General features: G+C 39.5%; 1 protein-coding gene across 2 annotated transcripts; it reads left to right on the top strand.

Moving 5' to 3' along the window:
* The first annotated feature begins 834 nt into the window (after window positions 1-834).
* LOC136210691 (histone H4-like) lies at window positions 835-1,161 on the top strand. 2 transcript variants are annotated; one of them, XM_066002064.1, is made up of 2 exons: window positions 850-894; window positions 946-1,161. In XM_066002064.1, exons 1-2 carry the CDS (start codon window positions 850-852, stop codon window positions 1,159-1,161), a joined length of 261 nt encoding a protein of 86 aa, XP_065858136.1. The 2 variants fall into 2 exon arrangements, with proteins under 2 accessions (XP_065858135.1, XP_065858136.1); XM_066002063.1 differs by having other exon boundaries at window positions 835-1,161.
* The last annotated feature ends 15,880 nt before the right edge of the window (window positions 1,162-17,041 follow it).

The following is a 17,041-nucleotide window of genomic DNA, read 5'->3' as shown; positions in this document are numbered from 1 at the left end:
TCCATCTTCATTCCCATGAGAAATCTAACCATGGTAGCTTCCTCATCTTCTTGTATATCAGCTCGGATTACTGCCATCTCCAATTGTTTATGATAATCTTCAACAGATTGGTTACTTTGAGACATGGATTGGAGTTCTTTCAACAGCTCCTTATAATAGTGAGCCGGCACAAATCTCTTTTTTATGACCTTCTTCAATTCACCCCATGTTCTTATGGGTTCATCACCATCTCTTTTTCTTGTGCGCTTTAATTGGTCCCACCAAACAGCCGCATATTCAGTTAGTTCGGATACTACAAGTTTCACCTTCTTCTCCTCGGAATACTCATGTATGTCAAAGATTGTTTCAACCTTTCGTACCCAATCAAGATACGCCTCTGGGTCACTAGCTCCTCGAAAAGTAGGCATTTTAAGTTTGATAGCATTAAGATTACTATCTTTTCGATCGTTACCTCTTTTTCGATATCCAAACTGCTCCTCCTTTGCAGACTCGGATAGTTCATCATCAAAATTCAATCTCCCCCACCCTCCTTTCTTTTGGCTTGATTTCTTTTGGTTTGAAACCAAATCAGCCACAATAGCCCCTAACCTCTTCATCTCACCTACAATATCTTGTTGTCATTCTTTAGAATCAACGTCGTTAACGTTGTCCTCTTTAGGTCCGTTAGACATAACAAAATATATAAAGAATGAAAGAGAAGTGAAATCTAGTCTAAAGTAAGAAAAGAAGAAAAAGAAAGTAAAAGAAGTACCTCACAATCGGTTCAATCACTCTTTTATATTATCTTGATAGATCACAAGGATTATCTCGGGTAATATAAATGCTAAGAGGAAATTAGATCCAGAAAGAATGTCAGGAAGAGGAAAGGGAGGGAAAGGGTTGGGAAAGGGAGGAGCTAAGAGGCACAGGAAAGTGTTGAGGGATAATATTCAAGGTATCACCAAGCCTGCTATTCGTAGGCTTGCTCGAAGAGGAGGCGTGAAGCGTATTAGCGGTCTCATTTATAAAGAGACAAGAGGTGTTCTCAAGATCTTCCTTGAGAATGTGATCCGTGATGCTGTTGCTTACACTAAACATGCTCGAAGAAAGACTGTTACAGCTATGGATGTTGTTTATGCTCTCAAGAGGCAGGGTCGTACTCTCTACGGCTTCGGCGGTTGATCTTGTTAGTCAAATCTGTTCTAATTACTTTTTCTTGAATGGTATTAGATTTCAGTTTCTGTATTGTTGAAGAAGGGGTGGCCGTCTAAGGTTGGATCATTCAGTTGTAAATGTAGTAACAGATCTGAATATAAAATTGGATTTTTGGAATTTAGTTCTCGTTTGGCCAATTATTATCCTTCTTTGCTGGAATGTTAATTTCTCATACCTCAGTTTTCCCCCAAATGTTGCCCTGCTGAATCTTGGAATGAAGACCTTAAAAGCTAGGGTTTATAAAACTTCATTTGTTATCGAATTGGAATTTAGATTTCAGTTTTTTCTCTATTTCTCTATTTGAATAGTGAATGTTAAGCATAACATTTCGATTTACTTGTTTTTGGTCGAGATCGTAGAGAAGGATAGTCTAGTGCCCCTCCATATATGCGAGCTTTTATTTGATTTTTTTTTATAGGTTCTGCTACTCTGAGTATTCTCATTTGGTCAGAACAATTTCCGGTTGTGAACAATTTCCAGAACCTGCCCTTAAGTTTGTTGAAGATAGATCTCTTTTGTTGTTTCACTCCTAACAGAGATGGTAGTTTTTGGTTAAACATACAAAACAATTTCTGATTCCGGTTTTTTAGAATGAAATATCTGATTCCGTAAATATTCAACTTCCATTAACCTTCATTTACTCTAAAAAAACAACCGCAAACAAGGTTAATTTGGTATTTAACCTTCATTTACTTATATTTTCTTCCATTAACGTTAATGGAAATAAATAGAAGTAAAGGAATGTTAAATACCAAGTTAACATTGTCTGCGGTTGTTTTTTTAGAGTAAATGAAGGTTAATGGAAGTTAAATATTTACTTCGTTTAACCTTCAAACTCTAACTTCCAAATAATATAAAGTTTTATTAAAAATTTTTGTCTCTGCAAAGTAAATTTAACTTTTTTTCCCTCCATATTTAAATTCTTAAACAAACTTAAACATTTAACCTTATTTACATTCTATAAACTCTCAAACAAAGTTAATTTTTAACTTTTCTTTCCATTACCTACTTTAACTTTCACTTTCATTAAACCCAAACAAAGACTTAAACTTGAACACCTTGGTTTTTGCCTTATTTTCTAGCTTGAAAATTTCCGGCTTTGATATAAGTAGATTAACAAATGAACCTTCTGCAAACTGAATAGTCATTAAAAGATTTGTGTAAATTCTTGTTATGACTAAGAAAAATTGGTCTTTTGTTTAGGTCTCGGGAATTTTGTGCAATGAAGCAACATATCCAAATTACACCATACTCTACGAACTTTGTACTTACTTTCATTGTGAATTTTACATTTTACCAGTACAATAGTTAATTTTATTTTTAGGCAAGACAAAATGATTGTTGTAGATTTTAAAATGGAAAAATTTAAAAATTAAAGTTATCTTGGCGCTTCATTAGATACAACCCAGACCTCGTAGGATTGAAAGTAGTGGTGCAATTTCATTGTGATCCATATCATGGCCACGCAAGTTTTGTTTGGGAGATCATAGTTTGTTTGATAGGGTAGCAAATTCTTCCTTAGATAGTACATAGGATAATCGACCCAATCGTCATATGACAACACTAGTATTGCCTGACTAAGCTTCCTTTTATGGCTATATATAAGGTCAGGGCTTGCCTGGCCTTGATAGTTTTAAGATGGGTGCTGTTGTGAACTGCCTTTTATTTTGTCAATGGCTTGCTTGGTATTGGTGGCTTCAAGAAGGGTGGATGCAGTTGTTCCATTTGATCGACTCGCTAACATAACTGAAGTGAATAAAATTATAACTAAAGTGAATATGTAGCTTCTTTGATTTTCAAGTTCCTGTTGTATTTCAAGAATAATATGATGTCTTGCAATGCTAACAATGTTAAATATGTCCACTTTAATGATTTAAATGTACGGTCCCATTATTGGATAAGTCACACAAGTAACCAAATTCAGATTCCATTGCATTAATTTGAAGCGAAAGCATCAAAATCATACAAGAAATTTAATATTAAAATTAACACGACGATCAGAGCACCTCTAATAGCTGGGTACTCATACACCATCCACATCATCAAATAACACTATTACAAAACACCCTCTATATTAAAACACTCTCTTTACAAAACCTATTCTAGTGGTTAGACATTTTCTCTTACTTCAATGGGTCCTACGTGTTGAAACACCTTTCCACATAATTTTGATTTGACAAAATTGTTTAAGTATAATATTCTAAACACACTAAGTTTAAATGCTTTGATTTATTCTACTAATGTGTTTGTTCAATGTTGAGTTAAATTGTTTATAAGACACAAGGATTAAAAGGCCCAAGCCCAATACGGAAGTCAAAGCCCAAGTCAAACAGTTTAAAGCAACTCGGCCCGCGTATGTCAAAACGTTGTCGTTATGGACAAAACGCAACTCAGCGGAAGAAGGATCTAGAAGACCTTCAGGGAACAACTTCGGAACGAAGCTGCTGAGTTGATTCGACAAAGCGTACAAGACAGCAGCTGGCTAAGGAAAACTTCCAGACAAAGTGTTTCCACTTTGGATAAAGTTCAGACGACACAGTATGCTGTCCAGTTCACTTTACCATAAAAGGAGAGACATTCTGCCGAGCTGACCAAAAGCTGACCGATGACAGAAGATACTCAAATCTGATTGGCCGAGAGCTCTGAGCAAGTCAGGATGACAACGACAGGAAGCCGTTTCCCTCTAACGGTTATTTCGAAATTCGAAATGACCGATGCCTCAAGACGTCTCTATAAATAGTGCCATCAGAAGCTTCATTCAAAACAGAACTTGATCAAGCCATTACGCTGACCAAATTTCTACGCAAGTTCTGCAACCAAAAAGCAAAGCAATTTTACACTAAATTTCATATCTTTTGTGTAAAAGTCTAGAGTGATTATTCAATCATCTAAGGTGTCTTAGCAATCATTGTTTAGGATAAAAACTTATCATTTCTAGAGATTAGAAAGGAGAGGCTGAGTACTCGGTTATAGTACTCAGTGAGAGATTAGGATTGAGTAGAGGTATAGAGGAAGGTGCTCTTGTTATACTCAGTTGCTAAGATTGTAAAAGGTTTGAGGCTCTACCTTTAAAGAGCTCAGTAGAGGATTCGAAAGCTCGGAACGTGTTCCGAGGATAAGACGTAGGCTTAGAAGCCGAACCTGGATAAATCTGCTGAGTAACGCATTTCTTACCTTAAACTCCTTATATATATATTGCTTGCTTAAATAACCAAAAACTGACCAAGTAAAGAGGTCAAGCTGAGTTGTGCGCATCGAACATCTGAGCTCAGGAATAGACTCTAAGTGCTATATCTTGACTCAAGTTAAGAAACTGACCTAGTCACCAGTTGACTAAGCCAGTATCTTACTGTTTACTCAGCGCCGCTGTTAAAACCTTTTCTCTTAAGAAAAGAAGTCTGCCCTAAACTATAAAAAGTTTAAATAGTTCCTAACCCCCCTTTGGAACTATACTTGTAACGTTATAAGGGACCAACAAGTGGTATCAGAGCTTAAAAGCTCACTGTAAAAGGTTTAACCACCTTGAGCTGATCCCCACTATGGGCGAAAACAGCACTCGGTTTCTCCCAGGAAACCAAACAACTCAGATCTTACCTGAGGGGCTGTCCATTACTCGGCCTCCCCTATTCTTCGGGTCTAACTATACCTTCTGGAAGAATAGGATGAAAAGTTTCATTCAGGCTACAAACATGAGTGCCTGGCTATCCATAGTCCAAGACCCATTTGTACCTGTCGAAGTTGTGGCTGGCCAAACAGTTGTTAAAGCTGAGGCCAAATGGACAGAGGATGATCTCAAGAAGCTACAAAATCATGCTTCGGCTATAAATATGCTTCACTGTGCGCTCGATGCTGCAGAATATAATAAAATCTCAGGTTGTGAGTTGGCGTAAGAGATCTGGAAGAAGCTGGAGGTCACCTACGAGGGAACCAATAAAGTAAAGGAGTCCAAGGTGAACCGGCAGATGAGACTGTATGAGCTGTTCGAAATGAACAATGATGAGGGTATATCTGACATGAATGCAAGGTTTACCAACATCATAAATGAGCTCAAGAGACTTGGGAAGATCTTCACTGAGGAAGAACAAGTCAAAAAGATACTCAGGAGTCTTCCTAAAGACTGGCAAGCAAAGAAGACCGCTGTTGAGGAAGCTCAGGACTTAACCACCTACAAATATGACGAACTCATCGGCTCGTTGCTGACCCATGAGATATCAATGAAAAACTTCGAGGTGAAGGAAAAGTCTGAAGACAAGAAGCAGAAATCTCTTGTCATGAAAGCTGACTCCACTGATGGGAGCTCAACAGATGATGAAGAGATGGCTATGTTCACAAGGAAGATGAAAAGGCTGTTCAGGAAAAATGACAAATATTCTGAGAAGCCTTACAGAAAGTTTGATAAGTATAAAGCTGAGTCCAGCGACAGCAAATACAAGAAAGACAACTCAAAGCCCATTACATGCTTTGAATGTCATCAAACTGGCCATATAAAGTCAAGCTGCCCCACGCTGAGGAAAGATAAGAAGAACGGAAAAAAGGCAATGGTGGCTACATGGAGCGACAGTGATGAGTCTTCATCAACAGAAGCTGAGGCCACCGAGTCAGTGAAGATATGCTTCATGGCTGACGAACTTGCTGAGCCGTGCGTCTCTGAGCATGCTGACCCCTCCGTTGCATCTGACGATGAGGAGCAATCAAATGAGGTAATATCACTTTCCCAGCTCAGAAACGAAATGGGTAATGCCCTGAGTGATTTCTATACACTTGTCAAAAAGTGTAATAAGAAAATTAGAGCACTCAGCAGGCGCTATGACGAGGTTGAAGAGGTCAAGCTGAGTGACCTCAGATACCTTCTTCAGGACAACTCAACTTTGCATGATAACATGAAGATCATACATGAGTCTGTCTCTGAAGTCCAATCAGTTTCAAAGAAACTGAGAAAGGACGTCACAACTATCCAGAACCAATTAAAGGTTCCAAATAAAAGAAACATTCATCTGAGAACTCAGTACCAAGGTACTCAGCAGAGATGGAATCCCCAGCGGAATGTCCAGTGTGACTTCTGTGGGAAGAAAGGTCACACCACAAAGGTGTGCTGGCATGCTCAGCACTGGGGTGCTGACCAGTCAGTGAGACAACCTAAACAGAAGGTCAGCTGTGACTTCTGTGGAAAGAATGGCCATACTGTCAAAGTATGCCGCCATAAAATAAAATATGATGTTTTACCTATTAAACCTAACAAGCCATGACCCAAAAAGAATTGGGTACCTAAAAGCAACTAGTTACAATGCAGGTAAGCCTGAGGTGTGCTGAGAAGTCAAAGATGTGGTATATTGACAGCGCATGCTCGAGGCATATGACTGGTGATGAAACTCAATTCATCACGTTTGAGCGTAAACGAAGAGGAAGCGTAAGTTTTGGAGACAACAAGAAGGGTAAGATAGTAGGCTTAGGAACCATTGGAGGTAATCCTACTATTGAATCTGTCTCCCTAGTCAGCGGACTCAAATATAACTTACTCAGCGTAGCTCAGCTATGTGACAATGGGAGAAAAGTTATATTTGATGCTACTGGATGTAAAATATACGAGGGTAAATCAAATGAGTTAATTTTAACTGCCCCTCGCATAGATAATGTCTTTATGCTAGACTTAGAGAAAAAGTTTTCAAAAACTGTATGCTTGGTATCAAAGGAAGAAAATTCCTGGCTATGGCACAGGAGACTTGGTCATGTAAGCATGGACCTCCTGGCCGAATTAGCAAGAAAGCAATTGGTTGAGGGACTGCCTGAACTTAAATGAAAAAGATCAATTATGCCACACTTGCCAAGCTGGAAAACAAACCAAACAATCTTTTCACAGCAAAAACATTGTCTCAACTAAGCGTCCGTTAGAGTTACTACATTTGGATCTCTTCGGTCCAGTCCAGCCGCTGAGTCTGGGTGGAAGAAGATTTTCCTTGGTCATTGTAGATGACTTCTCTCGGTACACTTGGGTCATCTTGCTGAGTAGCAAGGATGAGACCTTTGAGACATTTTCAAATTTGGTTAGAAAAATTGAAAATGATAAAGACCTAAAATTGGCTCACATCCGAAGTGATAATGGTGGAGAATTCAAAAACCAAAAGTTTGTTGAATTCTATGAAGCCAGCGGCATTGACCACAATTTCTCTACTCCTAGAACACCTCAACAAAATGGGGTTGTTGAAAGGAAGAACAGAACTCTGGTTGAAATAGCCAGGACAATGCTGGATGAGCATAGGCTTCCAAAGTATTTTTGGGGAGAGGCTGTTAACACAGCGTGCTATATTCTTAATAGGGCTCTAGTTAGACCTATATTAAAGAAAACCCCCTATGAACTTTGGAAAGGACGAAAGCCTAACATTGGATACTTTCGTGCCTTTGGCTGTAAATGTTTTATTTTGAATACCAAAGATAGCTTAGCAAAGTTTGACTCAAAAGCTGATGAGGCTATCTTTTTAGGCTACTCAACAAACAGCAAAGCATACAGAGTTTTTAATAAACGAACTCAAGTTTTAGAAGAGTCAGTACATGTTGAGTTCGACGAGACTAACCCTACAGGTAGATACCAGCCACTGACCGAGGATGATCCACACTCAGCAACCGCTGACCAAGAACCAGCTGCTGAGTCATTCACTAAAAGGCTGACCAAGAGTAAGAGTGAACCTAAGATTGTTTTCACTGACCAGTCTACTTCTGCAGAGATTGTTGAAACACAGACAGCACAAGACATCAATCTACCTAAAGAGATAAGGATTCCAAGAGGGCACTCAGAGAGTGCAATCCTTGATTCTGCTGGGAATACCCTAATGACAAGGAATCAACTCAGGAGGTACCTCAGCAATGTAGCCTTCATCTCAGTTCAGGAACCTAAGAACTTCGCTGATGCTGAGGAAGATGAATTCTGGATGAGCGCAATGCAAGAGGAACTCGATCAATTCAGAAGAAACGATGTATGGGAGTTAGTGCCACATCCAAAGAGTCAGAAGACCATTGGAACAAGATGGGTCTTCCGCAACAAACTGGATGAGCAAGGAAATGTAGTCAGAAACAAAGCAAGACTTGTAGCTCAGGGCTACAGTCAGCGAGAAGGTATTGACTACGGTGAGACCTTTTCCCTAGTGGCAAGGCTAGAGGCAATTAGAATTTTATGTGCATATGCGTCTTACATGAACTTTAAATTATTCCAAATGGATGTCAAGAGTGCATTTCTAAATAGAGTTATAAACGAGGAAGTTTATGTTAATCAACCTCCTGGGTTTGAGGATCCTAAATTCCCAAACCACGTTTATAAGCTCAAAAAGGCTCTGTACGGCCTCAAGCAAGCACCACGTGCTTGGTATGAGAGGCTGACCAGTTTCTTGCTGACTAGAAACTATGTCAGGGGCAAAGCTGATACAACCTTATTCATTAAGAGAAAGGGTAAAGATACTCTGCTGGCTCAAATTTATGTTGATGATATAATATTTGGTGCAACTAACGAATCAATGTGCAAGGAATTTAGCAAACAAATGCAGACTGAGTTTGAAATGTCGATGATGGGAGAACTCAACTTCTTCCTCGGACTTCAAATAAAACAAGGAAAGAATGGCATCTTCATCAGTCAAGCTAAATATGCCAAGGAGATATTAAAGAAATATGACTTGGAAAATTGCAAGCCAATATCCACTCCTATAGGCACTGACACTGTCCTCTGCGCTGACGAGAATGGTAAGTCAGTAGACAGAAAATTATATCGAGGTATGATAGGCTCTCTACTTTACTTAACAGCCAGTAGACCGGACATTCAGTTCTCAGTATGCTACTGTGCTAGATATCAATCTAACCCTAAGGAATCTCATTACATAGCTGTAAAAAGAATCCTTAGATATTTGCAAAGCTCAGTGAACGCAGGTTTATGGTATCCCAACACTCATGGCTTTACACTCGTTGGATACACTGACGCTGACTATGGTCGAGACAAGCTAGAATAAAAAAGTACCTCTAGAGGATGTCATTTCTTAGGAAGCTGTCTTGTATCTTGGTTCAGCAAGAAGCAGGCGTCAGTAGCCTTGTCTACCACTGAAGCTGAGTACATTGCTGCTGGTCATTGTGTTGCTCAAGTCCTATGGATTAAGCAACAACTTGAAGACTATGGTGTTCAAACAAAGACAATTGAGGTCAAATGCGACAACAAAAGTGCAATTGATCCATCAAAGAACCCCATTCAACACAGCAGAATGAAGCATGTCAGCATAAGGCATCACTTCATTAGAGACCATGTACTCAAAGGTGAGATAAAGTTGACCTACGTCCCAACGGATGAGCAGCTTCCGGATATCTTCACAAAGCCACTGGCTCGTGAACAGTTCAGCATACTGAGAGAAGCCATTGGTATGTTTAATCCTCTTCAGTAAATTCCTGTTCTAAAATGTAAATTTATGCTGAGTGAATTACTATGCTGAATGATTTATGCAAATGCATGCTGAGTGATTGTTATGCTGAGTACTTAACACAAAATACACATCAATACTGAGTCAATATGCACACCGAGTAGTAATCTTAAACTGAGAAATCATCCTTTCATATGCTACTGACCACTCAGAATCCAAAACGCTTAGTATTCTAAACGCTGAGTGTTAGATCAGTTGCATTAAATGCAAAAGCACGCGTATAGCCACCTAGGATGACGTATGCGCCGAATGTGTCATAAAAGCCAGGATCTTTGTCGGTTGACAATCCCAAGGCAAAACTGACACATGGATTCGATAAGATCCACTCTTCACCGCTATAAATAATGGGTAAATCCCCATTCTTTATTTTCTTTACACCTACCGAATTCTAAGGCAAAGCTTTCTCTCTAAAAACTCTCAAAGCTTCCCAAACTTGTTCTGAAACTATGACTAAAGTTTCCGTCAACATCTCCGGTGCCGGTCACCCTAAGACCAGCTCCGATGAACCCTCCAGGCAAACTTCTGTGCCTGAAACTACCAAAGTCACTACGCCGAGTAAAGGAAAAACTGGGCAAGCTACCTCCTCCAAAGGAAAACCGACCAAAATCAGAACCTATACCAAGGTTTTTGATAATATTAGCGAATGTAAAGTGGACTTCTCTCGATGGGTCTCTGAGTCCTTCGTGACTTCCGAGCAACCCTTCTGCGAATGGATATCGCAAAATGGATGGACCGAGCTATTCTCTATTAGGGATCACACCTATCCTGACCTAGTAAGGGAATTCTACAAGAACCTCCAAGTCGCTGATGATAACCAGGACTATCTGGCAACAGTAGTAAGGGGGAAAACGATTTTCATCAATCCCACCTATTTGGCGAATTTGCTGAAGTTGAAAAATGAAGGAGCAAAGCTGAGAAGATCTAGAGATCATGACGGTACTGGGTACGAAGTCACCTTCTGTAAACCTGAAGGCCACTCAGGAGAAGTCTCCAGTTCCTCTATGGGTCAGCACCAAAAGATGGCTCACTATCTGCTGACCTACTTCATTTATCCCAAGATCAACTGCACCACCTCAGCAACAAATTTTGAGCAATGCTTCATATGGCATATGCTGACATACAAGCCGATCAACATGCCAATATTCCTAATTGCTGGGTTCCAGAGGAGCACTGGAACTCTCAGGCTGGGCTCGCTCATCACCAGGATCCTCATTGATCATCAAATAGACCTAACTGATGAAGTTAAAGCTAGAGGATCTGAAATCACAGCTGCTTCGCTGAGGGCTTTGAAGTTCAATCAGCCCCTAAAGAAAGCAAAAGCTGCTGCTGCTGGTGAACAACAAGCTGAGGAAACAGCTCCAAAGCAAAGGAAAAGGACAAAGGCTCCAGCTGCCCGTAAGAGGAAAGCTGTTGGAACTCCTTCAAAGAAGGCTGAGCCTCAGGCCAAGAAGCCTAAGTCAGCTGCTGAACCAGGTCAGGAGAGACCTAAGTCAGCTGAGAAAAGGAGCAGGCAAGATGAGCCTGAAACTGAGGAAAGAACAGATGCTGATGTGCAGCCACAAAAGAAGCAGAAGTCTTCTACAATGACTCCCATTGATGCTATCCCTACTGACGTTGTTGTGCCTGGTGATTCTCACTACACACAGTGTCTAGGAACTGTAGCTGAGCATCAAAAAGATGAAGTGCATCTGGACGATCAGTTCATTGCACAAGTTGAGGAAGAATTGGATGGGGAGGATGAAGAAGATGAGGAACAGGGAGAAGAAAACAGTGATGATTCTGACTCCGAGGAGACAGCTAGTGAGATTGAAGCTGAGCAAGCCAATACTGAGTTGGCTGCTGGAGAAGAACAAGAACATGACCAACACAATGTTGATCAAGTACAAAAACAAGCTGACCAGCTTAATGCTGATCAAGAAGCTGATCAAGAAGAAACTTCTCCATCTCACTCAGGAGAGTCTATTCAAGCTGACCCTCCTCCTCGCAGAAGAAGATTGGTTAAGGCAAGTCAGAAGTCAGTAATTGACATTCCTGTTCATCCACCAACTGTTCCTGACTTTGTCATTCAAAAGCCGACCCAAGATCCTTCTAAACTCAAGCTAAAATTCTTCAGAAAGCAACCATCCTCTACTCCACCGGCTTCTCTAGAAAAGCAAGCCTCTGTTTCTTCACTAAAGGAACATGCCGACTTGAATGCTTCCGCAAATTCTACGAGTCAAGTGGAATCAATTCCCGTCGATGCTGTCAATCCAAGCATTGTGCTGACTCAGAACATTCCTGTCTCAGTTAGCACCGAAAGCATACGGATTACTTCCTCTCCACTCAACATCTCTGCCGATCAAACTCTTTCCCAATCTAACCAAGTGCAGATTGAAAACACAACTCCAGTCACTGACCAGGTCATCCCACTTAATCCTCTTCCAACCGGTCATACTGATGTCACTGGACAACTTAATGAAGGCTCTCAAAGCTACATGAATGCCACTGAGTCTGGTAAACGAATCATCAACTTAGTACAGACATTGATCAAAGACCTTCAACAAACTACTCCTCCTGCTGCTGGGTCTTTTTCTGTTGAGACATCTCAGCTCTCCCATGTCACTCAGCTTCTCAATGAAGTTAAGGGATTCAAGGACTTGCTGAGTATCATCATTACCTTTCAAGCACAGCAAGCTAAGCAGGATTCCATCGCAAAGCTGGCTGAGATCCAGCTGACAACAGTTCAACATCTCAACGCTCTTCAAGAACAAGTTCAGACTTTGTCAGCTACAAACACACGCTATGCTACTTCTAATGAAGTTAAAATGCTCTTTGCTCAGCTTCACACCGAGCAAATCAAAACCAACGAGCAAATGGTCTCCTATTCTCAGTGCTCAGTGGAGCAAATTGGTGAGGCCGTTCGATTGCTGAATCTGAACAAGCAAGAGATGGATACTGACGCTATGAAGCAAAATGAAATGCTGTCTATCACCAGACAAACCTTCAACCACATACGTCACAGCAATATTCAGCGTCAATACTATGACACCTCCTTACTCAAAACATTCCATCAAGTCATTGCTGGTCTGACTGATGCACTTACTTGGGTAGGTAAATCTCAAGCTTTCATAGTCAGCATGATCAGCGCTGCTGAGCTTAATATACCCTCCGAGGTCTCAGATAATGGAGTGGCTATCTTTGATGGTGTCAATGAAAGCGCCGATAGATTTAAAGCGCTGTCCACAGAACTGACCAGAGCCGTCTTAACCGACGCCTTTAGGATTCCTCCTCCCGATGCTGACAAAACGGGGGAGAAAGAACAAGCGAGAACACAGCATGAGTCTAGTCAGTCCAAACAGAAGAGAAAGAAATAGATATAGGCTAGCTCAGTATAGGCTAAGTATGTAGTCTCTATGCCTGTCTTTCAACTTTTGTTTGTAAACGCTGACTACCTATATTAAATATCAATACTTGCATCTTCTGTTCAAACCCTGAGTTATGAATTATTTTTATACGATGCTGTGTATTATGTCATTATGTATCTTCAATTGAATCAGCCATGTTTAATGCTTATAAAATTTATTGATTGAACCCAATACTGATAACATGTTTGACATTGACTTGTAACATTGTCTTATAAAACTCATTGAACAACAAATTACTCAACGCTCTCTGAATGTTAAAACCTTCCGCTTAATACTGAGTAAAATAGAATATGTTCCATGAGCTGACCTATATCCGAAGACTGACCTTAGACTTACTCAATTAAACATTTAAATGTTTAGAGTAAAACTAAGTCAGTAGCTCAACCCTGACGGGGGAGTTCACTAAGTTATATTAGGTCAACTATCATGGGGGAGCTCAACACTGAGTTCTTCGCTGAATAGTTTTGCCAACATCAAAATGGGAGAGTTTGTTGAAACACCTTTCCACATAATTTTGATTTGACAAAATTGTTTAAGTATAATATTCTAAACACACTAAGTTTAAATGCTTTGATTTATTCTACTAATGTGTTTGTTCAATATTGAGTTAAATTGTTTATAAGACACAAGGATTAAAAGGCCCAAGCCCAATACGGAAGTCAAAGCCCAAGTCAAACAGTTTAAAGCAACTCAGCCCGCGTATGTCAAAACGTTGTCGTTATGGACAAAACGTAACTCAGCGGAAGAAGGATCTAGAAGACCTTCAGGGAACAACTTCGGAACGAAGCTGCTGAGTTGATTCGACAAAGCGTACAAGACAACAGCTGGCTAAGGAAAACTTTCAGACAAAGTGTTTCCACTTTGGGTAAAGTTCAGACGACACAGTATGCTGTCCAGTTCACTTTACCATAAAAGGAGAGACATTCTGCCGAGCTGACCAAAAGCTGACCGAGGACAGAAGATACTCAAATCTGATTGGCCGAGAGCTCTGAGCAAGTCAGGATGACAACGACAGGAAGCCGTTTCCCTCCAACGGTTATTTCGAAATTCGAAATGACCGATGCCTCAAGACGTCTCTATAAATAGTGCCATCAGAAGCTTCATTCAAAACAGAACTTGATCAAGCCATTACGCTGACCAAATTTCTACGCAAGTTCTGCAAGCAAAAAGCAAAGCAATCTTACACTAAATTTCATATCTTTTGTGTAAAAGTCTAGAGTGATTATTCAATCATCTAAGGTGTCTTAGCAATCATTCTTTAGGACAAACACTTATCATTTCTAGAGATTAGAAAGGAGAGGCTGAGTACTCGGTTATAGTACTCAGTGAGAGATTAGGATTGAGTAGAGGTATAGAGGAAGGTACTCTTGTTATATTCAGTTGCTAAGATTGTAAAAGGTTTGAGGCTCTACCTTTAAAGAGCTCAGTAGAGGATTCGAAAGCTCGGAACGTGTTCCGGGGATAGGACGTAGGCTTAGAAGCCGAACCTGGATAAATCTGCTGAGTAACGCATTTCTTACCTTAAACTCCTTATATATATATTGCTTGCTTAAATAACCAAAAACTGACCAAGTAAAGAGGTCAAGCTGAGTTGTGCGCATCGAACATCTGAGCTCAGGAATAGACTCTAAGTGCTATATCCTGACTCAAGTTAAGAAACTGACCTAGTCACCAGTTGACTAAGCCAGTATCTTACTGTTTACTCAGCGCCGCTGTTAAAACCTTTTCTCTTAAGAAAAGAAGTCTGCCCTAAACTATAAAAAGTTTAAATAGTTCCTAACCCCCACTTGGAACTATACTTGTAACGTTATAAGGGACCAACACTACGCGTCATAACATATTATTTTTTTACTTTAATCCAATTTTTTTTATATTATTAATGTTTATTAATATTTGTTTATTTAATAGTATTGAATGTTATTTGAATAAATATTAATAATTTGATTAATCTATTTAATTGATTTAAAAAAATTAAATTCACAGTTGAATAAAAATTATAAATATAAAAAAACAAACATAATGTGTTAAATTAAGATGATAATTAAACAGTTAGGTCGATGATTCCGAAACGTTGCCAAATGTACTATACTAAATCCAATTTAAGCTGACCGTGCATTGCTTTATCGCGGATCTCTGTATCTCTTGCAAGATATTGCGCGAAATCCTGAATATGTCCACTTTGAATGTTTTCAGGAAGTATTTCTGGACAAATTTTTTCAGGAAAATCTCTTGAGTACTTGACACGCTCATTTTCAACAATTATATTTTGTAGTATGATACAAGCATCCATAATGTCATGAATTTTTCTTTTACTCCAACTTCGTGTTGGTCCATGCACTATTGCAAAACTGGTTTGAAGTACCCCGAAAGCTTGTTCAACATCTTTCCTTGCACTCTCATGTCTTACTTTATAGTATAGTCGCTTAGGTTCATGGGCATGCGGAAAGCTTTTTACCAAAGCAGCCCATTCGGGATATATACCATCTGTTAGGTAGTATCCCAATTTGTATGTGTGATTGTTAACATTGAATTGTATTGATGGAGCTCTTCCAGCTAGTGTCTCCTTGAACAAAGTTGATCTGTTCAAAACATTGAGGTCATTATTCGCCCCGGCAACACCGAAATATACATGTCATATCCACAAATCCACAGAAGCGACTCCTTCAAGCATGATTGTTAGACACCCATGATCTCCACGAGTGTATTTCCCTTTCCATGCAACTGGACAATTTTTCCATTCCTAGTGCATGCAATCAAGACTTCCAAGCATCCCAGCAAATCCATGGTGTTCCTCGTGCATCTGAATCAAACGCTGAATGTCTGCATTATTTGGCCTCCTCATATACACATGTCCATACACTTCGATAATAGCATGACAAAAATTTTCTATACATTCTAAAGCCGTACACTCACTAGTTTTGATATACTCATCGAGGGTATCGACGGGAGAGCCATATGCAAGTATACGCAGAGCCGCAATGCATTTCTGTAGCGGAGTAAGTCCCTTCCTTTTTGCGGCATCAACCCTTTGTTGGAAATATGTTGTGTGATTTCCCAGGTCTGTCACTATACGTAGAAACAAATTTTTATTCATTCGAAACCTTCTGCGAAACCGGTCCCCCGAATAAACTGGATTAGGAGAAAAGTAGTCACTGAAAAGTCGTTCCGCAGCTTCTTCACGATCACGTCTCACATATTTCCTTTATCGAGGTTCTGATTGCTGGACATGTTGTTCAGTTATAATGAGATCCTCCAGATCATCCTCTTCTATCATTTCCACCATCTGTTGGCCTTGTGCCAAAATTTTTTCACTATTATCGGAAGACATTTTATAGAAAATAATTAAAGGTTGTGAATTGTTTTTGTAGAATTTTAAACCAAACTATCATTTATATATACATAGAATTTTTTTACGTTTATTTATTACCGTTGCACTTCAATAATTTATATTTTGAAATAGGTAAACAAATGAAAAAAAAAACAAATTGTGTGCATCAGTTTTTCTTTAATTATTTTACATAGAAAATTAGTATAAAAGATAAACTAGTATAAAAGATGTAGGAATAAATTCAAAAAAAATAAGATGGCTTTGCATAGCTTTTTCTGGGACCCACAATAAAATAAGTTTTTTTTGTCCATTTTCTCTTCCTACGCGCCATTCCTCACGATTATATATCACTGTCAAACTTTTATTCTATTTGTTTGGAGCGCCTCTTCTCTTCCCTAGCTATGGACTCTTCTTTCTCTTTTCCTTTTCCAAAATAGTTAGTATCCAAATTTAGTGGGTGTCTATTTCCGGATACAACAATCTCTAAGTTAAATAATGGTTAGACACCTTAAAATATTTGTAGATCGTCCTTAAAGAGCACCACTAGAGGTGCTCTCACCACATATGATAGATTTAAGCATGTCTTCAAGATTAAGTAGTGCACCTTTGGGGTGCGTTCATTTGGCAGACCCCTTTCACGGTTTTTTTTTTATTTATCCTTGCAACTG

The sequence above is a fragment of the Euphorbia lathyris genome, chromosome 1 (genome assembly GCF_963576675.1).
Source record: "Euphorbia lathyris chromosome 1, ddEupLath1.1, whole genome shotgun sequence".
Lineage (NCBI taxonomy): Eukaryota > Viridiplantae > Streptophyta > Magnoliopsida > Malpighiales > Euphorbiaceae > Euphorbia > Euphorbia lathyris.
Note: the sequence above shows the minus strand (reverse complement) of the source record. Positions and strands in the feature narration are given on the sequence as shown.